Here is a 25,066-nt window from a genome sequence, read left to right as displayed (position 1 = left end):
AGATCAAAAAATCAATCAGTGGAGTTTTGACTAAAACCAGAATATACATTGATAGACTCCTGAACAGAAAACTCATCTGGACTATTTATGTTTATTTAACATTATTTTATTGTTTATTTTTTCTTTCCTTTTCTTCTTTTTTTGGCTTGACCTAGTCTACATTCTGTAAACAATTTCCATCGACATTGTTGTGTGGCAATAAAATCTATCTGTCTATCTATATAGCATAGCCTTCGGGGGCAAATTTTGCAAATTTACAAAAATAAATGGCTCTTTAAAGCCATTAACCCGGCTCATGTTATGCCATTATGGAGACAATAGGCTCATGCTATATATGTAGACAAACTGACCAAATTGTTATGTTTTTAAGCATAAACATTGAATGTTTGCACAGACAGCGCATCACAGTAATCTCCTGTGTATTAGCCACACTGTTTTTAAGCCGCAGGATATAGTTTAAGTTAAAAGAAACAAAACCATATTAATGCCACGTGAACCTCATAGCTGAAGAAATGTAGCTAAATCAATGCATAAGTCGCGGCTAATAGTTAGGAAATTAAGGTACCATGCTACTCTTCCGATTGCTGCCATTTTGTGTGGAGAACATCTGAATGTCGATTACCGAGTGTGCCACAAGCTACTATCAATGGGCGCAAAAGGAAGAGAGTTCGGCTTGTACAGACTTTCTAGGTTGTTGTTAGAGCAGAGTTTCCCTTAAAAGACTAAATAAATAGCATTTAGCATCTGCTAAGTAGCCTTTCACAAGGTTGATTCTTTAACAACTGAAATAAAAATCTGTTGAGTAAAACCACCGAATACAGGTTAATTATTTACAGCACAATTCAAGAGTTTAGTGGGGGGGGGATCTCTTGTATTGTGTAGTGTATCTATGTCCATTGTTTTGATCCTACAAACCTGATACAGGCGTGCAGAGGTAACTTCTTCTGAGCATAATGTTATGTGGCCAACACTAAGCCAAATGGCACTGGAGAGCCATTGGCCCTCCTGAGGCAATACAGCCATGGTCAAATGCTTCTGTTTCTGAGAAAATTCTCATTAGACAAAGGCAATCTGGTTTGGGCACTATACGTTGATTTCAATACTCCCTGTCCTTATTTTGGTACCTGAGGTACTCTTGTTTGGATAATATTAATGACCGGGTGGTCATGTATCATATGTTGTTTGCTAAAGAAACACCTGGTCTTTAAGAGCTGTGGGTAGAATTTTAAGTCTCAGCTTGGACAAACTCGAATGATCAGCCTGTGGGAGTCAGGAAATGTGTGGTGTGTGTGTGTGTGTGGTTGAGAGAGAGAGATAGTCTGTGTGTGTGTGTGTGTGTGTGTGTGTGTGTGTGTGTGTGTCTACCCTGGTGTATACGAGTTGGTGTTCCTAAGCTGGTCAGGTCTACATGTTACAATACACAGTCACAGCAACAGTCACAACAGTACTAACACAGCTGCCCAGTGTGACAGGAGCACATGTGTGAGAACTCAAAATGGAGACACTGTTCATTAAGACACGGATAGCTTTGTACTACGCTGACGTCTGGTATTTAAACAGAATTACTCTTCCTCCTCCCTCTTCCTCCTTCACCGCTTCCTCCGACTCTAGTGGTGATGTCATGACTAAGACTGAACCTGATTGGGCTGATAGGGGCAGCCCACCCATCGTGAAGGTGTAGAGCAGCCAATCAACCCCCTACTTCACACCCACAACATGGTCCCTGGGTTTAAGGACCAAAGACAGTATGGCGTGTGTGTACTGTATGTGTGTGTGCGTGATCGGTTTTGCCAGTGTGTGTGTGTGCATGCGTGTGCGTGTGTGTTGGCAGGCTTCTGTAATTACGCTTGGCCAGTCTATTCCACATCGGAGGCGTCATTGTCAGACAGGTGATAATTGCTACCTTTGACCCGGATGTACTCCACCTGCCGACCCTCGTCAGAGTCGGTGACCCCGCAGGAGCAAAGCTGGTTCTCGAACAGAGACTCCACTTCCTCCAACCTGCGACCCTTCGTCTCGGGCAGACAGCCATAAATAAACACGAATCCCAGCAACGCAAAGCTCGAGTACAGGAAGAATGCTCCTACGGGGAAAACAGCACAAGGTTGTGTTACTGAACTACAATACCCACAATGCAATAACCCTAGCAGCCCCTCAAAATCTGACTTGCATGCTGAATACAATCTAATCCAAATACTGCATGCATCAATAAATACTAATTATCAGAGGAAGAGGGTGCAGAAATTTTAGTCGGTGGAGAAGAGGGAGGTAGTGTGTGTGTGTGTGTGTGAATGAGAGAGAGTGTGTGTGTGTGTGTGTGTGTGTGTGTGTGTGTGTGTGTGCTCGCGCGTGTCCAACATGGCGTCTGTTTGGAGACGGGCGTAGGAAGAGCTCCAACAAACTACCCCTACACAGCCCGCACACCCGTCCTAACTGCCGCCCTTAATGCAATAGATGCAAGATGCTTCAGGGAACGATTCTGATATGTACAGTATACAGTAAGTGTCAGCCGGGAAGTGGGAAGGTTGCCATTTCTAAACTCCCTACTTCCAAAGTGGGATTTCTCACTGTTCCGAATGATGTCAAATCATTCTCCTGAGAGCTCTCCCAAAGCCCACACCTTAAACTGTGAAGTCCCCAGTTCAGGTGTGTCCTAACCCCCTTAAACTCTACTCTGTGTGTGTGTGTGTGTGTGTGTGTGTGTGTGTGTGTGTGTGTGTGTGTGTGTGTGTGTGTGTGTCTGTCTGTCTGTCTGTCTGTCTGTCTGTCTGTCTGTCTGTCTGTGTGTCTGTCTGTCTGTCTGTCTGTCTGTCTGTCTGTCTGTCTGTCTGTCTGTCTGTCTGTCTGTGTGTGTGTGTGTGTGTGTGTGTGTGTTTACCATAGTAGGTCAGGTATTGGTGTGTGTGTGAGTGTGTATGTGTATATTTACCATAGTAGGTCAGGTATTGGTGTGTGTCTGTGTGAGTGTCTATGTGTGTGTTTACCATAGTAGGTCAGGTATTGGTGTGTCTGTGTGAGTGTGTATGTGTGTGTTTACCATAGTAGGTCAGGTATTGGTGTGTCTGTGTGAGTGTGTATGTGTGTGTTTACCATAGTAGGTCAGGTATTGGTGTGTGTGTGTGAGTGTGTATGTGTGTGTTTACCATAGTAGGTCAGGTATTGGTGTGTGTCTGTGTGAGTGTCTATGTGTGTGTTTACCATAGTAGGTCAGGTATTGGTGTGTGTCTGTGTGAGTGTGTATGTGTGTCTTTACCATAGTAGGTCAGGTATTGGTGTGTGTCTGTGTGAGTGTGTATGTGTGTGTTTACCATAGTAGGTCAGGTATTGGTGTGTGTCTGTGTGAGTGTCTATGTGTGTGTTTACCATAGTAGGTCAGGTATTGGTGTGTGTCTGTGTGAGTGTGTATGTGTGTGTTTACCATAGTAGGTCAGGTATTGGTGTGTGTCTGTGTGAGTGTGTTTGTGTGTGTATATTTACCATAGTAGGTCAGGTATTGGTGTGTGTCTGTGTGAGTGTGTATGTGTGTGTATATTTACCATAGTAGGTCAGGTATTGTGCCATGTGCAGGAACGTGAGGGACACCAGTACGTTGAAGGTCCAGTTGGTTCCGGCAGAGCAGGCGTTGCCCGTGCTTCTGGCCCAGAGTGGGTAGATCTCCGAGTTCACCGTCCACGGCATTGGACCCATGCCTGAGAATCGCCACCAATCAGAACACACCGAGAGGCGCAGAGGGCAGGAGGAAGGTGGTGATTTTAGATCAGTGAGGCCCTCTGGTGGTCTCCAATATGATTACAGTTTTATCAACGAAGAAATAATACGCTACATGCAGGAAAGGCTCTCTGTACGCTCGTTTGTTTCCGGTGGAGCCAGGTGTGTTTGAGCCTGCCGCTATTGGTAATGCAATTAGTGTCTACACTGACCCGGTTGGATGCTGCACCTGGGAATCAGCACGTTACGACAAAGAAAGATTTATACGTGTTGAAATTGTTATTATTAGTTGAACAAGATATTCTGTGTCAGAGTGGAAGATTTAACGAGCATAATATAACAGAAGATGCCGTTACAACAGTTTAATTTCCACCGGAAATAAATGAGTGTACAGGAAGAGCCTTTTGTGCACCTAGGCTATTATCTTAATAATCAATTGATAAAATACTTAAAAATGATTGGAGAGAGGGAGGAAGTATCACCCCCATTCATTTGAATGGCTGATGCTAGGCTAGCTAGAAATATACCTACAGTAATAATGGAATATTATCAGCCAGAAATATAGCTAATTGGCGGTAGCTCTTTAAAAATGGCATCTGACAGGTACTCAAATGGAAGCCAACTTACAGCTAACCCTCCGAAAAATCCATCAACTCCCAAATCCCATGAACATTAAAAGGGTGCTCTTGTGTTATCACTACAATATTAAAAGGGTGCTCTTTTATTATCATTACTTTCATTTCTGTTGGATTGGAAGCAGAGGTAATCAAGAAGGCCGACTAATGTATATGTAGATGGACAGCGTAGCTGCATTTAGTTATGCTCTATAGAACTGAAGCCACCATTCTGTTCCATTACATTTAGCAGACACTATTTTTGTCCAAAGTGACTTACATGTGTCAACTATATTAAAAGGGATTACGAGGACTGAATCCCAAAGTGAGCCCTGAGGACTAAGGAATAAACACTCACAGACTTAATTGATCTCAGGTGCAAAGTGAGTGAGTGTGTGAGGCCACATGGGCTCAGATAGGTATAAATGGGTATAAAAGTGTCTCTCATTTGTCTTACATAGATCCTCCTTTTCTTCCTCGGTCCTCGTCCTCACTGATCTAGATAAAGAATGATGGGGCGGCAACAATGGGATAGTCTATCCAGTGTTAGTTATAGATCAGTGGGAATGAGTCTAGAGGACCGAGCATTGAGGATCGACGAGGGATGTTGAGAGAGGCTCTGTGAGTCTGTGACTCCTGAATTTGGGATTGGGCCAATGGCCAATGGCCTGCATCAGTGCAGAGTGCAGACTTCACAAAAGGGAATTACCTACAGTTCAAGTGTTATGACGTTTACCGCGGAGACCATACAGTAGGAAAATAAGTGAATGTTACTGGAGGCGATATTTAAGCAATGATGGGTTTTTATTTGCCAAGAACAAAACGCTTTCATAATGCTGTCATGGCTCTGTGTGAAGTGAAAAGTCCATTTCTGAGCAATCAATGGCAACCACTTCAGCACTTTAGGGTGGACAGTGCCTTTTGCATCGGATGCGAGGAGCTTCTCGTAAGAAGACGAGTAAGGGACAGTTCGGGAAGCACGACTATAAAGGAAAACAACTTTGGTAAGATATTCGTATTCGTAACTCACGTGAACGTTATTGGGAAATCGGCCCCGAAATCTACCTGGTTTAAGAGTTGTACTAATTAGAATCAGCTGACTAAATGAATGGTTGGAACACAAATATGGCAGCACTTCTACCTTCTACAGCCTGACTTTCACATCTCTGGTTCCAAACAGTCACTGAGAACAACAGACAGAGATGAACGTTTCTTGGTGTTTTAAGCCCTCAATGTTGTCCTTAAGGCAATACTAGGGTTAGGCATGGGTTAAGGTTAGGGTTAGGTTTAGGATTAGGTGCCTTTAAATCGACAGTGGTAGTACTGCCTTGGAAGACGATGTTGGGGGCTTAAAAAACCATCGAGCGAGATGAACCTGACTGAACGAACAGGGACTCCTTCCTGCTCACCTGGAGCGAATGAGGCCAGGTACAGCACCAGACCCAACAGCACCAGCCATGAGTAGGAGGAGGGGCAGAAGTTATAGGCCCAGTATGTGTGTTCCTTCAGCACCGTCACGTTGGAACACCTGAGGAAAACACACACACACACACACACACAGAGCCATGAGTAGGAGGATGGGCTGAAGTTATAGGCCCAGTAGGTGTGTTCCTTCAGCACCGTCACGTTGGAACACCTGAGGAACACACACACACACACACACACACACACACACAGAGCCATGAGTAGGAGGAGGGGCAGAAGTTATAGGCCCAGTAGGTGTGTTCCTTCAGCACCGTCACGTTGAAACACCTGAGGGAGAAAACAGCATGCAAATTCACACAGGATACACACACACACACATACACACACACACACACACACACACACACACACACACACACTCATGACCACAAACACAGTCCAATGATATACACGCACTCCACCTGTCAAGAACACACTCCCATATACACACACACACACACACACACACATAGCCCTCACCTGCCCCACGCTGCTCTCTCAGTGGAGGCCCCATTGACCGGCTCACAGGAGGAAGAGAACACCGCTGACCCGTTCTCACGGTAACAGAACCCACAGCTGGGGTCCAGCATGCAGGGCTCACAGGACCTGTGAGGAGGGGGAACAAGGACACACACACACACACACACACACACACACACACACACACACACACACACACACACAAGCTTCAAATCTCCTGCAACACCTGAACACACCACGGACAAATCATCCAATATTCATCTGTGCTGTAGAATGATGTCTACACCTGCTCTGCCTGGCTGTGCTCCAACACCATATGGTAATCACGAACCATCTCAACGCAGTACGGTACTTTAATTACAAACCATCCCAACGCAGTATGGTACTTTCAAATGAACACCTCTGTTCCATGTCTGTGCTGTCCTTTGATAGCATTACAAATTTGTCTTTTGTTTACTTTTGTTTGTTTGTTTGTGGCACCAGTCCAGTAGGCATGAAAACCGTAGTGTCTCCCAGTACAGCCATCCCAGTCCCATATCATTCTCTAAGGGTCTCCCAGTACAGCCATCCCAGTCCCATATCATTCTCTAAGCGTCTCCCAGTACAGCCATCCCAGTCCCTCATCATTCTCCAGAGCGTTTCCCATACGTGGAGTAGCCATCTCAGGGCAAGATGCTGCTGTGAGGCGCTCCCAGACACAAGGACGTATTGAACATGGCCCTGGTCTGTTTAAATACATCATCAGTAACAAGAGGACGTATTGAACATGGCCCTGGTCTGTTTAAATACATTGAAGTGAATTGGATTACATGCATCTGTCTGCCCTCCAGATCCATAGATCCATAAACACGTCTTTAAGGACTCTGACCATGGAGCGCGGGAGGTAGCGTAGCCATATGACTTCATCATCACCATCATCATCATCACCGCTCACGTCTTTTGGGACTGTAATTGGGCTCTGGCAGGAATTAGCAAGGCTGTTAATCACTCTATTGTTGTCTTGGTCATTCCCTCCGTATGGTGCATTCAAAGCCACATTTTTGTGTGTGTGTGTGTGTGTGTGTGTGTGGTGTGTGCATGTGTGTGTGTGTGTGTGTGTGTGTGTGTGTGCAGTATTCAATCTCAATGCTGCTTCTAATGTGCCACATCTGTGTGTGTGTGTGTGTGTGTGTGTGTGTGTGTGTGTGTGTGTGTGTGTCTATGTGTGTGTGTGTGTGTGTATGCGTGTGTGTGCTGGTATTAACAGGGTTTGTTTGCTCAGACAGAACACAGATGGTTTAATAATGAAAGCAGCCACTCGACAGTCTCAGGAAGACACACACACACACACACACACACAGATGTGGCACACACACACACACACACACACACACACACACACACACACACACACACACACACACACACACACACAGTCTCTTTTGTGTGTGTGAAATCCACTTGTAGTACATCTTCAGAATAAAAATAGCAGATTATTGCTGAGACCAATATCAATGTCAATGAGCACACCTCGCCCCCTTTTCTAATCGCATACCTTCATCTTACACCTACCGACACACACACACACACACACACACACACACGCCTCTCTCTCTTTTGTAATCTTACACCTACAGTACACCTTACACCTACCTACCAACCACCGACAAAGATGAGAAAACACTCAAGAGATAGAACAAAACCCTCACAAAAGACAAACAAGTGATCACCAGATTCTACAGCCCCACAGTGATCACCAGACTCTACAGCCCCACAGAAACAAGTGATCACCAGACTCTACAGCCCCATAGAATGGACTCACCATTTTATTTGCAACGAACAACACACACACATCATGTAGAATGGTCACGAGAAGACCACACAACATGTAGAAAGGTCACGAGAAGACCACACAACATGTAGAAAGGTCACGAGAAGACCTTGCCTTCAACACAACATGTAGAAAGGTCACGAGGAGACCTTGCCTTCAACACAACATGTAGAAAGGTCACACACACACACACCCAGGACTCTGCTGATGTAACTGCCATGTGTGTGTCTAAAACCCCACACCATTCCTTCCTGTGCGCTTGTCCTCTGGCCGTCATGTCTAAGTGACCAGTGATGGCCCAGGCAGTCAGAATGAATGGGCCACCCACAGGGCCGCGCAAACACACACACACACACACACACACACACACACACACACACACACACACACACACACACACACACACACACACACACACCCACACACACACACACACACACACACACACACACACACACATAAACACACGCATGCACGCACGCATACACACACCAGGCCGCACTGAGGACCAGGCAGCCGATGTGAGACGACACGACGGCCCCCAGGGCCTGAGGGATGTGATGTAATACACTGCAACAGGAGCAGGACCGCCAGTTCTCTCACACACACACACACACACAAACACACACACACACCTGCTTACGCTCACACAACCACACACATGACAAGCCCATTGTGAGGACGCTACGACCACAGCTGGTTACCATCACCGCAAACCAAACAGAGCACAGACAACAGAGAAGGGGCGTCAGCATCGCAACAAATCTGGATCGCTAACGCAACACTAAAGCACTCTGTTGCCAAACGCTATTTGTTTATCCAGGAAATAGCGATGTCCACAGGCAAGGTAGAGTATGTTGCATGATTCTATGATTTTAACTGGGTCATCGAAGCAAGACAAATTTGTAGATTCTTATGTCTCATTCCATCAAACTACAGATCCGCTACCCGATGTGGTTATAGCCGATAGAGGGCCGCGAAGCAAACACAGAAGTTCCGTTCACCCTGTTACGAGTTGATTGCTGACAAACTGTTGTGATTATGTATGTGAATCTGTGTGTGTGTGTGTGTGTGTGTGTGTGTGCGCATGTGTGTGTGTGTGTGTGTGTGTGTGTGTGTCTGTGTGTCTGTGCGGGTGAGTGTGTTTGCGTTTGAGCCTGTGCATTTGTGTGTGTGTGTGTGTGTGTGTGTGTGCTTGAGCCTGTGTGTGTGTGTGTGTGTGTGTGTGTGTGTGTGTGCATTTGAGCCTGTGTGTGTGTGTGTGTATCTTACAGATGGCGTGAAGGACGCAGTGGTCCGTTGGTTGCTGTAGCCATTATATCCACATTACTGAAAATGGCCTGTTTCTTTGTTTGGGTTAGATGAAAAGGTAGCCTAAATCAATCTCTCGCTCTCTCTCTCTCTCTTTCTCTCTCTCTCCCTGCATGTCTGCTGGTGCGGTGTGTCTGTCTCTTTCTCTGACTCCAACAGAATCCAAATGTCCCTGCAGCACCCTATTAGCGCTGCCATTGTGTATGGCCCAGTGCATTGTGGGATCACACCAGTATCGCTCCTTTATCTGCATCTATGCATCCGTATCCATCGCTAACAATGATGATGATGATGATGATGATGATGACGATGATGATGATGATGACGATGATGATGATAAGGCTGTTGCCACAGTAACTAACAGCCAATGAGGAAGAATTCCCACACAAATGTCCGAGGTGTCCATTATCGTAGCAGGTCACCATCACCAGAGGATAGGGGGAAAGAGAGAGAGAGAGAGTGAGAAAGAGAGAGAGAGAGAGAGAGAAGGTCACCATCAGAGGAGAGGGAGAAAGGAGAGTAGAGAGAGGACAGAGGGGTGTGAGGTAGAGAGAGAGGGATGAAGAGAGAGGTGTGTGCAATATCAGGTACTCACAGGTGTGCTGCACAGGTGGAGTTGAGCGTTGTGGGGTCAGTGGGGTGCAGCGTGACTGTAGGGCTGTGTTGGGCAGACAGCAGGAAGCCCACGGCCAGCAGACACAGGCTCAGACACGTACCTGCAGAGAACCAAAACATATAGAGTCAGACCCGCACCTGCACAGAACCAAAACATATAGAGTCAGACCCGCACCTGCAGAGAACCAAAACATATAGAGTCAGACCCGCACCTGCACAGAACCAAAACATATAGAGTCAGACCCGCACCTGCAGAGAACCAAAACATATAGAGTCAGACCCGCACCTGCAGAGAACCAAAACATTTGGACATAGACTCAGACCTGTAGAGGAACCAAAACATATAGATTCAGAGAACCAAAACATTTAGACTCAGACCTGTACCTGCAGAGAACCAAAACATTTATATTTAGACCTGTAGAGGAACCAAAACATTTAGATTCAGACCCGTACCTACAGAGAACCAAAACATAAGGACTCAGACTCAGAACCAAATAATTTATATTCAGACCTGCAGAGAACCAGAAGATTCAGACCCGTAGAGCAATCAGAACCAAATCATTAAACAAGAGGATTTTCCTTGAAACAGCACAGCTGCATGATTTGAATTTGTGAGTTCAATTCCCATCTGCCACACTTGTGCCCTTGAGCAAGGCACATCACCCTGACATGCCCTTGAGCAAGGCACATCACATTGAGATGTTCCAGGGAGTCTGGGCCTTCAATAAATCATCTTTGAGTTGCTTTGGATAAAAACAAATAAAAGCCAGCTAGCCAAATAAATAAAGAATAAATTAAAAAAAAAAAAGAAAAGAAAAATATTTGTTTCTGGTGCACAACAAATACTCTGTGTGCTGTCAAAATAAGGCACAGAAAAGAACACAATGTAGCAGAGAGAAAAACAACCAGGACCGTTTTTAGGGGCGTGATTAACTACAACAATAAACTGCACAAACTGAGTCAACAACGAGCACTAACACAGAACAATCACCAACATTAAGCACAGCAAATACCAGAGTGTCTCAGAATGACACAAAACCACTGGGAATGAAATCTCTCTGGTCTCGCTCACCTACTGTAACAATGCTATGAAGGCGATTGATAAAGTATTGCTGTGAGCACACCACATGACAGTCGGCAGAGTACTAGGAGAAGCAATCCGTAAATAGTCGATTACAACACAGCTAGGCATCTAAGATGTATTAACAACACCAGTGGTAACAAGAAAAGGATAATATCAGAAAAACATTATCCATCGCTTCTACTCACTTTTACAAAAGTCAGTGATCATAAAAAGACCTATAAGACTAAAAAGACAATATACCTTGAGAAATGCAAGAGGACACTAGAAAAAAAGACCAAAATTCCAGAGGAATTTAGCATTAAACAATTAAGATTATTGCTTTAAAAGTGCTGCTTGAGTCTATGGTTATGACGTGTCTTGTGTGTCTTATATTGGTTATTTATTGGTTAGCACAGAGACTGTGAGCTAGCTAGCGAATGTTAAACTGGAGTGGGCCGAAAACCGAACCCTGGGGGACTCCACAGGGTATGCTACAGGCACTGGGGACTGGTGGGGGTAGAACCATAGCCACTCTAAGGCTGAAAGTGAAATCCAGTGCTCCAGCTGGTCAGGAAGACTCAAGAGAGCTTGTCCGTGCTTCCACTGACTGTCAGATCACTTAAGCCACCCCGCACTCTCTGAATTCATTGGAACAGTGTGTGAGTGTGTGAGCCAGAGCAATTCTCACAGTAATACTGTGCACGGGTAAGAATAGTTTTCCCATAACGACTCAGTGACTGAGCTCCTTTCAAATCACACTGTGATCTTGCATTGATTCCTCATCCACAGAGGGCAGAGAAATGTGTGCTTCAGTTTGGTGCTTGCTAATTACGTTGTGCCCTGGTGTGTATTTTTCTTAGACATGATTCCTAATACTAGCTGAAGCAGCCTTGAGAAAGAAACTGTACTTTCTCTCCTCTGACTGTTGTGACTGCGTCACAGATAACTATTGATTGCATGCGTCTGTGCCATTCTCATGTCAGTTTATTGCACTCACACAAATCGACTATCAATTCATTCAGCCTTTTCTGAAAACCCACAGAAAATCACTGTACATAATAACACAGAAAGTTATGCTGGGCTTTAAAAAGCCTTTAATGGGTTGGCAAGAGAGAGAGAGAGAGAGAGAGGGAGAGAGGAAGAGAGAGAGAGAGATGCGGAAAGGGTTGACCTCAAGCCAGATTCAAATCTGGGTCCCAGTGGACGCAGATGACGTGGTACTGGGCATAAACATACTGCCGAACCACGGCTCTGCGATTCACTAAACAATACTGTCAAGACAATAAGCTTAAGGATACTGTATATTCTAGCTGGAGTGTTCTCTTTGTTGCATTGTTTGCCTGTTTGTTTGTTTGTTGTATTTTTATTGTTGTGCTGTTATATTTCCTTGTGCTTTATTTGCTTGTGCTGTATTTTCCCTCCTATGTAAAGCGACCATGGGCTTGAGAAAGGCGCTATATAAATTAAACTTATCGTTATTATTTATTGTTCTCAACCTACAGTACAACGTAGGGTCCACATGGTAGTGGACAGTGATGTATACCACTGTGCTACGGATCCTCAATTCGCTTTATGCACTGAAGGCTGTTTACTTTAGCCGGCTCATATACAGTATTTCTTAGCTGTTTAGCTTGTATATTTCTGGGAACACTGCTGCGTCCCTCTGTGTTGATCACTGGCTACCTCACAAAACTGGAGATGCCGCTACAACACAGCTGATGCTCCACTGGTAGTGTGGTAGTGTGGTAGTGTGCGCTCCTTACCCATGATGCTCCCCAGCGTGAGTCTGCGTCGGCCCACCCTCTCCACCAACCACACGCCCAGCAGCGTGAACAGGAAGTTGGAGAACGCTGTGATCGTCACCAGCCAGATGGCCAGCTTATCGTCCCGCACTCCCGACATCTGCAGGATGGTGGCGCTATAGTACCTGTGGAGAGACGGGGAAAAGACAGGTGCTGAGACAAAAACACAGCAACAATGTACAGTCATTTCCTGTGTATTAGCCGCATTGAGTATAAGCCGCAGGACAGTGTTTTCTGCAAGTTAAAGAAACAAAACCATATTAATACCATATTAAAGGGACACTTCACTGATTAGCATTAAGCTTTGTATCTTTGGAAAACCAGTCATGTTTTTGAATGGTCGTGTATCATTCCCTTAGTTTGCCTTGAGATGGGAGAAATACGGATTTCAATTAAATCCATGAATAGGACTTCCTGCTTTCAATTATGTAAAATGATGATTTTTACATCATTGAAAGCAGGAAGTCCAACATTGAAATCCGTATTTCTCCCATCTCAAGGCAAACTGAGGGAATGATGCACGACCATTCAAAAACATGACTGGTTTTCTAAAGATACAAAGCTTAATGCTAATCGGTGAAGTGTCCCTTTAACTGCTCCCGTGTATTAACCTCATAGGTGAAGAACATTTGCAAAAATCAATGTATAAGCCAAAGGTAATAGTTGGGAAATTACGGTTTTAGAAATAGCAACTGATCACAAAAGGGGGAAGATAGGAGCACTTGTTTATCAAATAGCATGGGAAGAGGGAGGAAGAAAGGAAAGGTGAGTAGCCAGCCTGCTATAGCAGCAACACACAGAAGACCTGGGGACAGGAACAAGGCTCCTCAGGAGATAATGAGGAAAGAGAGAGAGTGAAGGAGAGAGAGAGAGAAAGGGGGGAGGAGAGAAGGATACAGCACATAGGGGGACGATGGAGAGGGAGGGGGAGATGGGAGGGTAGAGAGAGAGGGATACGATGAGGTACGATGGAGATGGAGAGAGAGGGAATGAAAAACTCAAGAGACAAAGACAAGAAGGATGAGGGAAGGAGAGAGGGGGAGAGAGAGAGGGGGGAAGGAGAAAGGAGGGGATGAAACCGAGGGAGACCACGCTGTTGTAGGTGTCCAAAAACAATCTTTTTCAAAACCAGGTTCCAGAATTTGTTTAAGAGCTGCTCTGGCCCTGATTTGGCCTAGGCATGGCAACGATACCAGGGCAAAATCAGAGCCACATGAGAGCTACATCAGGGCCAGATCAGAGCCAGATTAGGGCCACATCAGGGCCAGCTCTGTTGCAGCCTCAGCTGTGATCTGGAGTCTGGACAGAAAGCAGCCAGTAGGGAGAGAGCTGGACCAATCACAGCATGGAGAGATGCACCAGTTAACCCAGAGATAAATTAAAGTGTCATCTTCACATCTGTATCAGCACACACACACAGGCGCACACACACACACACACACACACACACACACACACACACACACACACACACACACACACACACACACACACACACACACGCAGGCACACACACACACACACGCAGGTGCACACAAACACACACACACACACACACACACGCAGGCAGGCACACACACACACACACACACACACACACACACATACACACACACACACACACTCTCATCACCAATTACACCCATCTCCTTGATGCTGATTACATCCTATCAGACAGGACGGCATCTTAGTGCTTCTCACTGAAGTGACAGATAACATGCGAAGAGGGGGAGGAGAGAGGGAGAGAGAGAGAGAGCGAGAGGGAGTGATAAAGTAGGAGGAAGGGGAGATTGGGATAAGAGGTTGGTGGAACCCGCAGGCAGAGAATGAGGAAGATGCAAAGGAAAGAGTGAATGAAAAAATGAATGAATGAATGAATGAATGGGACTCTAAATAAGACAAAATAAAGCATATGAAATGGTGAATGAACAGAGGAATGAATGAATAATTGATGAATGAATTCATTAATGACACTCATAATCATCCGAGAGCAATTCATTGAATGTCTCAATCAGATGTCAGGTACCAACTAGAGATGTAATTCCAAGGAAATTACGAGTGCATGAAAATGCAAAAATGATGAGGACTTTTATTTTGAAACAGTTGTGGGCAGAGGAAACAGTTGAACAGGATATGTTGTCTTAAGAGAGCCAGAAAGCCTGAGACAGAGAGTTGCTGCCAGGTGGCTTTGAACACCTGGCTTAAGATTCTAATTGCTTAACGACTTCATTGTGATGTCATAATCCAATGTTAAGTCTATGGGAGAAAAAATGTTTTAAAAAATTCATATAAATTAAACGATAACGTTTTCAAAGTTGAAAATTACATAGCTGAAGTCACCTAAGTAAGACCTACGCAGCGCAGTTTGAATGAAGTTTCTACGTCGAACGGTTGAAGCTGAATTGAACGCACAAAAAGTGTCTGAAGAAGAATAATAATATCGATAACTAGAGATGTAATTCCAAGGAAATTACGAGTGCATGAAAATGCAAAAATGATGAGGACTTTTATTTTGAAACAGTTGTGGGTAGAGGAAACAGTTGAACAGGATATGTTGTCTTAAGAGAGCCAGAAAGCCTGAGACAGAGAGTTGCTGCCAGGTGGCTTTGAACACCTGGCTTAAGATTCTAATTGCTTAACGACTTCATTGTGATGTCATAATCCAATGTTAAGTCTATGGGAGAAATTTTTTAAAAAAAAATTCATATAAATTAAACGATAAAGTTTTCAAAGATGAAAATTACATAGCTGAAGTCACCTAAGTAAGACCTACGCAGCGCAGTTTGAATGAAGTTTCTACGTCGAACGGTTGAAGCTGAATTGAACGCAGAAAAAGTGTCTGAAGAAGAATAATAATATCGATAATAAGAATAAACAGCATAACAGTAGAGTGCATTTTCATGCACTCTAATAAGAACTAGAAATGCAATTCCAAGGAATTACCAGTGCATGAAAATGCAAAAATAGATAGATAATGTAGATATGGTTACTAAGGTGTAGCTAGGGTAAACATGGTGGTTGCATAGTTTACAGAGAGTTGATAGTGTGAAGGTAGACAGTTTAAAGATGAACCGTTCCAGTTCTAACTTTTTTTTTTGCGATCAAATGTTTATTTTATTAAATGCAAAACCATACAAAACACAACATATGGTATTTTTTCATACATTCAATGAGGCATTAACAAAAAGAAAAACAATCCAAACCATTAACAGACGTGTACATAAAACAGAGACATAGACATACTGTAGACAAAAAACAAAACAAAACAAAACAAAACAAAACAAAACAGAGGGGATTTATCACAGCAGACAGTGGAAAATGCTATAGAGCTAAAAGCATTTCTTTCAAAGATTCAGCAATACTGTGCCAAAAATCTAAAGTCTTGTCGGATGCGCCATTAATTCGAGCAGTAGACAGCTCCAGATATGTAATGTCCAAAAAGGAAAGAGACCAGTTCTTAACAGAAAGAGTGTGTGGTGGCTTCCAACGAGTTACAATGAGTTTCTTCGCGGCTGTCAGCCCAGCAAAGACAGCACGCTTATTGAGTTTGGAAAGATTGAGGTCTGATAAGTCGTTTAAAATCAATGCACCCACAGACACAGGTATTGCACCATTGACCAGGTCAGATAAATTGGAAGCCACACTGTTCCAAAACCTACTGACCGGTGGACAGTCCCACATCATGTGCAGGTAAGTGCCCTGAGCTTTCAATGAACAGTGTGTGCAACAAGAGTCAGTAAGGAAATTCATGTGATGCAATTTCACTGGTGTGAGATACGTCCTGTGAGCAAAATTGAAATGAATTTGTTGATGGTCTGGGTTTCGTGATACTTGTGAAATATCAGACCACATATCATGCCAATCAAATTCTTTGTCTAATTCAGGGCAGTCTCGTTCCCAGATCTTTTCAATAGGAAGCCCAAATTGTGTAGGTACTATCAAAAGTTGATAGAGTTTGGATACCATTCCTTTATTTGTAGATTGTATGGCAAACAAATTCCGAATTGGGTGAGTGGGCAAAGGTCCCTGCCAAGGAACACCATATGCCTTGAGCGCTGATCTCAACTGTAAATAAAAGAAAAAAGAGGAACCTGGCAGATTGAATGCATTCTGAATATCAGAAAAAGAGAGTAGACCATCATCATTAAAAATATCCTTTAGATGATGAACGCCACTCCGCTCCCACTGAGGATATGATACAGGCCTCCCGCCTATCATTAGAGCTTTATTATTGAATATTGGTGAAAGGGTGTGCCACTTAAATAGAAAACGACGATGTGCTTCCACCAGTCTCCATGCGCGTATAAGATAGGAGACGATAGGGCCAAATCGTAGCTGGCATTGCTTATTAGAGACGTTGGCAAAAAGTACGTCCTGAAGAGACCAGGGTTCTACTAAGTTGCTTTCTAAAGAACGCCAGGAGACAGAGGAATGAGGGTCAAACCAAGAAAGCAAAGGCCTGAGTACAAATGACCAAAAGTAAAATTTAAAATTAGGAACAGAAAGACCACCGTCCTCCCTCCTCCTTTGTAAAATCGACATTTTCAAGCGTGGTCGTTTCCCCTTCCATACAAAACGAGAGACTTTAGACTGGAGGTTACTCCAGTAATCAGATGGAGGGGGGAGAGGAAGCATCGAACTAACAAAATTTATCCTTGGCAAAATGTTCATTTTGACAATAGAGATACGTGATTGAATGGACATGGGAAGAACCATCCATCTATCCATATCCTTCAAAACACTGGTTAAAGTGATGGAGAAATTATGCCTGATAATCTGATTCAAAGTGGGAAAGATTTCTATACCCAAATATCTAAACTGATTTACAATAGGAATATCAACAGAAAGGGCTGAGCTTTGGGCATGAATATTAAGATGAAGAAGAGCAGATTTGGTCCAATTAATTTTAAATCCTGATAATTTCCCAAATTCCTCACAGATAGACAGGAGATGGGGTACAGACTGAGTAGGGTTTTCCAAAAACAGCATCACATCATCTGCATACAATGACAGGTGATGTTGAGTATTATGAATGCATATCGGAGAAACCATGGCACTCTGTCTAATAGCTTGAGCAAGTGGCTCAAGTGAGATGACAAATAGAGAAGGACTTAATGGACATCCCTGACGTGAAGACCTAGAAACTGAAAAGAGAGCTGAGAGATTCCGGCCAGTTAATACCTGAGCTGAAGGATTGGAATATAAAACCTTGATCATTTTAATAAAAGTGGAGCCAAAGCCCATTACCTCCAAAACTGACCACAAGAATGACCATTCTAATCTGTCAAAAGCTTTCATTGCATCTAGGGAGAGAAGAGACATTGGCGTCCTACTGTCCGCTGCAGCATCAATGATGTGCAGTAGGCGTCGAACATTATCTGCTGCCAATCTTGATTTTATAAACCCTGTTTGATCAGGACTGACTAATGCTGACATGTGTGGCTCAAGACGGAGGGCAAGGAGTTTAGCAAAAATCTTTATATCAGAATTTAACAGGCTAAGAGGGCGATAGCTAGAACACTCTGTAGGGTTCTTATCTCTTTTCAAGAGTAAGGAAATTAAAGCAGTGTTAACATCCCTGGAAAACCCACCCTTATCAATAGAGACATTAATCATATCAAGAAGGTAAGGACTCAACTGATCCCAAAAAGTAATATAGAATTCAGGGGGGATTCCGTCAATGCCTGGCGATTTACCTTTCTGCATTTTCTGCACAGCTACTCTCAGTTCCTCTGATGTAATTGAGTTATCTAGGCCTGCAGAGTCCACTCTAGAAAGTTGGGACAAGTCCAGTTGAGCCAACCAGCCATCACACTGCTGTTTATCTAGAATAACCTCTGATTGGTACAGGTCAGAGAAGAAGGTTTTAAAAGTGCTATTAATCTCCTTTGGATCAGTGCTGATACTACCATCTGTTATCTGTATGGCTGGTATGTCAGAGAAATTATCACAAGTCCTAATTCTCATAGCAAGCAGGTGGCTGGGTCTGGCACCATGAAAATAATATCGCTGTCTTGTTCTATGAATTTGAAATTCTGATTTCCGTTTCAAAATATTATTAATTTCCTTCTTGACTAAAGCACGCTCTAAAGCCACTTGTTCTGAGAATTTACATTGCAAAGCAGCATCTAACCTCATAAATTTGTTTTCAAGAGTTTGCAGCTGACGAGATTTTTCCTTCTGTGCATTAGAGCAGAACAGTATAGCGTTACTCCTAATAAAACCCTTTATGGCATCCCATAGTATTCTTGAGTCCTCCACTGAGCCAACATTAAAATCTGCAAATTCCTTGAATCCAGTAATAAATTGAGCAATATAAGCTTCATTCTTTAATAAAGACGTGTTAAATCGCCATCTAGCTGCACGACGAGATAGGTGACCCAAAGTGGTGGAGCAAAGGACACCCTTATGATCAGATAAAGCCATTGGTAGTAAGATTGCCTTCTCAATAGAGTAAAAAAGTTGGTGAGATGCAAAAAGAAAATCAATTCTAGAAAAAGATTTATGTCTGCCTGCGTTCCAGTTCTAACTTAACTAATGATTTCTATTCATGTTAAAATGTTGATTAGCTAACTTAGCTAATGATTTCTAGCAGTTACGCTAAAAATGCTTATTATGCTAGCAATGCTTACTTTACTAACTATGCTAACCAGGTTGATTTAGCTAACTTAGTTGATGATTTTTTACAGTTATGCTAAAAATGCTAACTATGCTAACTATGCTAACCAGGCTAACAAGCTAACTTGCTAGTGAGGACTTTTATTTTGAAACATTTGTTGCTAGGGTATCCATGGTGGCCACTATCAGGAAACAAGAAGTTACTGCAGTATAATCATGTTGGTTGCTATGGAAACGGTCATAAACACTTAATTTTAATGGTTGCTATGTTGGTTGCTAGGTACATGGAGGTTTCATGTAGTTGACTGGAGGCATAGTGGATGATAACTGACAGTTGGAATGGTTGAACAGTTCAATAGTTGAGTAGTTTCAGTGGTTAAATGATTTAATAGTGTATTATTGCAGTGAGGACTTTTATTTTGAAACAGTTGTGGACAGAGGAAACAGTTAACAGGATATGTAGTCTTCAGAGAGATTGTATGCTTATAGCCAGAGAAACTGACAGTTGATACAGGTGTAATCAATTTAACTGGCTAGTCTTAAGAGAACCAGAGTGTATATGCTTGAAGCCTGAGACAGAGTAAATAATTTAAAAGTTGAATGTAGTCTAATTAATGTTGATAGACAGAGAGTTTAATGGATGTTTATAGACAGTTTAATGGGTGGATGAGTGAATGGTCTGAAGAAGATGAATGGATAGAAAGTTGAATGGAATGTGCCTTATATTCTTGTAGAATGGAGAGACACAGCTCTCTACTGAGAGTAGTGGATACAGATACAGGTGTAATCAATTTAACTGGCTAGTCTTAAGAGAGACAGAGTGTAGAGATACCTGAGCCTGAGACAGAGTAGATTGTTTAAAAGTTGAATGTAGATCGTCTAATTGATGTTGATAGGCAGACTGTTTAGAATGGGTGGATGAGTGAATGGTTTGAAGAAGATGAATGGATAGAAAGTTGGATGGAATTAGGAAGACTTATGTTGATACAGTTGATACAGGGGAACAGAAAATGTAGTCTCAAGAGCCTGAGAGAGAGAGAGAGAGAGAGAGAGCTGCTGCACCTGGACTGGCCACCTGGCGTAACATTCTAATTGCTGCCGTGATGTCATAATGAGCAATGTTAAGTCTATGGGGAAATGTTTAATAGTTTTTAATTTACAGTTTAAAAAGTATAAAAGTTACAAAGTTGAAAAATATATTGCACAGGTCTCCTTAGTAAGACCTACGTAGCAACGTTTGAATCAAGTTTCTACGTTAAACGGTTCAAGCTGAATTGCGAGCGTTAGAAGAAGTTGGATTAATAACTAGAAATGCAATTCCAAGGAATTACCAGTGCATGAAATGCAAAAATAGATAGATAATGTAGATATGGTTACTAAGGTGTAGCTAGGGTAAACATGGTGGTTGCATAGTTTACAGAGAGTTGATAGTGTGAAGGTAGACAGTTTAAAGCTGAAACATTCCCAGTTCTAACTTAACTAATGATTACTACTCATGTTAAAATGTTAACTATGGCAACAATGATAACCAGGTTGATTGGTTAACTTAGCTACTGATTTCATGCAGTAATGGTAAAAATGTTAACTATGCTAACTATGCTCACAGTGCTAACCAGGTTGATTAGCTAACTTAGCTAATGATTTCTAGCAGCTATGCTAACTATGCTAGCAATGCTAACTATGGTAACAATGCTAACTTAAACTAACAATGCTAACCAGGTTGATTAGCTAACTTAACTGATGATTTCTAGCAATAATGTTAAAAATGCTAACTATGCTAACAATGCTAAAATTGCTAACAATGCTAACCAGGTTGATTAGCTAACTTAGTTGATGTTTTTTGCAGTTATGCTAAAAATGCTAACTATGTTAACTATGCTAACCATGCTAACTTGCTAGTGAGGACTTTTATTTTGAAACATTTGTTGCTAGGGTATCCATGGTGGCCACTATCAGGAAACAAGAAGTTACTGCAGTATAATCATGTTGGTTGCTATGGAAACGGTCATAAACGCTTAATTTTAATGGTTGATATGTTGGTTGCTAGGTACATGGAGTTTCCGTGTAGTTGACTGGAGGCATAGTTGATAACTGACAGTTGGAATGGTTGAACAGTTAAATAGTTGAGTAGTTACAATGGTTAAAGGATTTAATAGTGTATTATTGCAGTGAGGACCTTTATTTTGAAACAGTTGTGGATAGAGGAAGTAGTTAAACAGGATCTGTAGTCTTAATGAGATTGTATGCTTAAAGCCTGAGACAGAAGGTGCCTCTCATATAGTGTTTACGCGGCCTCTCTCGCTCCTCGATCCTCACTGATCTTTCTTTATGTAGATCATTGAGGAGCGAGGAGCGAGGGAGGGCATATAAACGCTGCTTGAGAGGCACCCACAGTAAATACTTTAAAAGTTGTATGTAGATAGTCTAATTAATGTTGATAGACAGAATGTTTAATGGATGTTGATAGGCAGATTGTTTAATAGATATTGATTGACAGTTTAATGGGTGGATGAGTGAATGGTCTGAAGAAGATGAATGGATAGAAGGTTGGATGGAATGTGCCTTATATTCTTGTTAAGAGAGACACTGATACAGCTCTCTGAGAGTAGTTGATACAGGTGTAATCAATTTAACTGGCTAGTCTTAAGAGAGCCAGAGTGTAGAGATACCTGAGCCTGAGACGGAGTAGATTTTTAAAAAGTTGAATGTAGATCGTCTAATTAATGTTGATAGACAGAGAGTTTAATGGATGTTGATAAACAGTTTAATGGGTGGATGAGTGAATGGTCTGAAGAAGATGAATGGATAGAAAGTTGGATGGAATGTGCCTTATATTCTTGTAGAATGGAGAGACACAGCTCTCTACTGAGAGAGTAGTGGATACAGATACAGGTGTAATCAATTTAACTGGCTAGTCTTAAGAGAGCCAGGCCTGAGACAGAGTAGATTGTTTCAAAGTTGAATGTAGATTGTCTAATTGATGTTGATAGGCAGACTGTTTAGAATGGGTGGATGAGTGAATGGTTTGAAGAAGATGAGTGGATAGAAAGTTGGATGGAATTAGGAAGACTTATGTTGATACCGTTGATACAGGGGAACAGAAAATGTAGTCTCAAGAGAGCCAGTTTAAAGCCTGAGAGAGAGAGAGAGAGAGAGAGAGCTGCTGCACCTGGACTGGCCACCTGGCGTAACATGAAACAGTTAACAGGATATGTAGTCTTCACAGAGAGATTGTATTCTTAAAGCCTGAGAGAGAGAGAGAGCTGCTGCAGGTGGGGCTGGCCACCTGGCATAAGATTCTAATTGCTTAACGATCCGACTGTGATGTCATAGAGGCCAATGTTAAGTCTATGGGGAAATTTTTAATAGTTTTTAATTTTTAGTTTAAAAAGTATAAAAGTTACAAAGTTGAAAAATACTTAGCAGCATGCCCCTATTGAAGACCTACGTTGCAACGTTTGAATGAAGTTTCTAGGTTAAACGGTTCAAGCTGAATAGAAAAAATGAATTTGATCAGCGGAATAATAAGAAGAAGAAGAAGAAGAAGTTTTGGAAGAACAGTACAGTGCATTTTCATGCACTGTAATAAGAAACCTAGGAAGAACAATATAGTGCATTTTCATGCACTATAATAAACAGCATAACAGTAGAGTGCATTTTCATGCACTCTAATAAGAATAAACAGCATAACAGTAGAGTGCATTTTCATGCACTCTAATTAAGAGACATCACCCCTCTTAAACCCCCCACAATTCCCAACCTCTCTCTCGGCTCAAACTCATCTCCTTAGCGTTCATCGTCATGGAGACGTGGCGTCGTTTCGCCGTGTGCGGCTGAGGTGGTTAACGACTCCGGGTTGGGTAGGGAGCATCGCGTAAGTGAAGGAACAGCCACTTGAGCACATCTGTGTTTCACACTGACTACAGGAAAGCCTGCCCTCACTCTTCCTCTTTGTTCTTCATCCCTCCCTCCCCCTCTCCCTCCCTCTCTCTCTCTACTTCTCTCAGTAGGGAGCAGGGGAAATTAGTAATTTATTTTTGACTGCAAATACGGATGCAGTCCTAGCACTGCCAGTCAGCACGGCTTCAGATGAGAGTTCTTGTCTCTCTCTTTCTCTGTTCCTCCTTTCCATTTTTTTTCTCTCCTTCTCTTTGCCTTCACTCTCTCCATCTCTCTATCCCTCCCTCTCATTCTCTCTCGCCTTCACTCTCTCCATCTCTCCATCCCTCCCTCTCAGTCTCTCTCCCTCCCTCTACATCTCTGTCTCTCTTGGAGAAGCGAGACTCAGAGTGGCATTTGCATAACTCTCATTTCCTCTCTGTTTTTTGGGTTAGTTTGGAAGGAAGAAAGGAAGGAAGGCAGACTGGTAATGAGTGCACAGGGCTCGGCTCCACACACACACACACACACACACACACACACACACACACACACACACACACACACACACACACACCTACACACAACAAGCCACATAACACGCCAATACAGGCAACCACACACAACAAGACCCATAACACGCCAATACAGGCAACCACACACAGCCACCCATACATTATACATCATATCGCAACTCACACACACACGCACACATGCACACACATACACTCTCACACACACACACACACACACAGACACACGCACACACTGCTAGCGTAGTGGGGTCTATATACTGACTTGCATTAATGCTAGCGTACAGGATATTGTAATGACGGTAGTGCTAGTATAGTTGGTACTTCACCTACTGGCATTAGCGCTAGCGTAGCGGGGTCTATACTGACTTGCATTAGCATGGCGTCTGCACTGACTGGTACTGGAGGTGGGCCCTGATACTAGCGTAGGGGCTGCTACTGGAGCTTGAGGTGGGCCCTGATGCTAGCGTAGCGTCTGCTACTGGAGCTTGAGGTGGGCCCTGATGCTAGCGTAGCGTCTGCTACTGGAGCTTGAGGTGGGCCCTGATGCTAGCGTAGCGTCTGCTACTGGAGCTTGAGGTGGGCCCTGATGTTAGCGTAGCGGCTGTTACTGGAGGTGGGCCCTGATGCTAGCGTAGCAGCTGCTACTGGAGGTGGGCCCTGATGCTAGCGTAGCGTCTGTTACTGGAGCTTGAGGTGGGCCCTGATGTTAGCGTAGCGGCTGTTACTGGAGGTGGGCCCTGATGCTAACATAGCAGCTGCTACTGGAGGTGGGCCCTGATGCTAGCGTAGCAGCTGCTACTGGAGGTGGGCCCTGATGCTAGCGTAGCGGCTGCTACTGGTGCTGGAGGTGGACCCTGATGCTAGCGTAGCCAGAGAGGGTTAAAGCGGAGCGAGAGGCACAAACGTTCGATCATTTCCGCATTCTGTCTTCGCAAAGGGGAGGGGGGCTAAAATCCCCCTTTAAGCAGACCTGTAACATTCGAACTGAACTGCTTGCCAATCTGACAGAAATCGATATCCCACTATGACGTCTTTGCGACACGCCTCTTTAAGCAGACAGGAACTGTTCGAATTTTGCTTCCATAGAGATGCATTACGTTGCTCTATCTTGTCAATATTTAAGGATCTTTGGCGTAGCGGCTGCTACTGGAGGTGGGCCCTGATGA

At 43.3% G+C, this 25,066-nt stretch overlaps 1 protein-coding gene across 1 annotated transcript in view; it reads right to left on the bottom strand.

Moving 5' to 3' along the window:
- Positions 1 to 1,830: 1,830 nt before the first annotated feature.
- The window catches only part of LOC134062386 (proton myo-inositol cotransporter-like), an 89,498-nt gene continuing 66,262 nt past the window's right edge, over positions 1,831 to 25,066 (bottom strand). The window contains exons 5-10 of the mRNA XM_062518372.1: positions 12,829 to 12,992; positions 9,983 to 10,103; positions 6,267 to 6,392; positions 5,732 to 5,850; positions 3,537 to 3,689; positions 1,831 to 2,083 (exon numbers count right to left, since the gene is read on the bottom strand). Of these exons, the coding sequence (XP_062374356.1) occupies positions 1,857 to 2,083; positions 3,537 to 3,689; positions 5,732 to 5,850; positions 6,267 to 6,392; positions 9,983 to 10,103; positions 12,829 to 12,992 (910 nt within the window). The 3' untranslated portion in view covers positions 1,831 to 1,856. The remainder of the gene's footprint in view (positions 2,084 to 3,536; positions 3,690 to 5,731; positions 5,851 to 6,266; positions 6,393 to 9,982; positions 10,104 to 12,828; positions 12,993 to 25,066) is intronic.

The sequence above is a fragment of the Sardina pilchardus genome, chromosome 17 (assembly GCF_963854185.1).
Source record: "Sardina pilchardus chromosome 17, fSarPil1.1, whole genome shotgun sequence".
In the NCBI taxonomy this organism is placed as follows: Eukaryota; Metazoa; Chordata; class Actinopteri; order Clupeiformes; family Clupeidae; genus Sardina; species Sardina pilchardus.
Note: the sequence above shows the minus strand (reverse complement) of the source record. Positions and strands in the feature narration are given on the sequence as shown.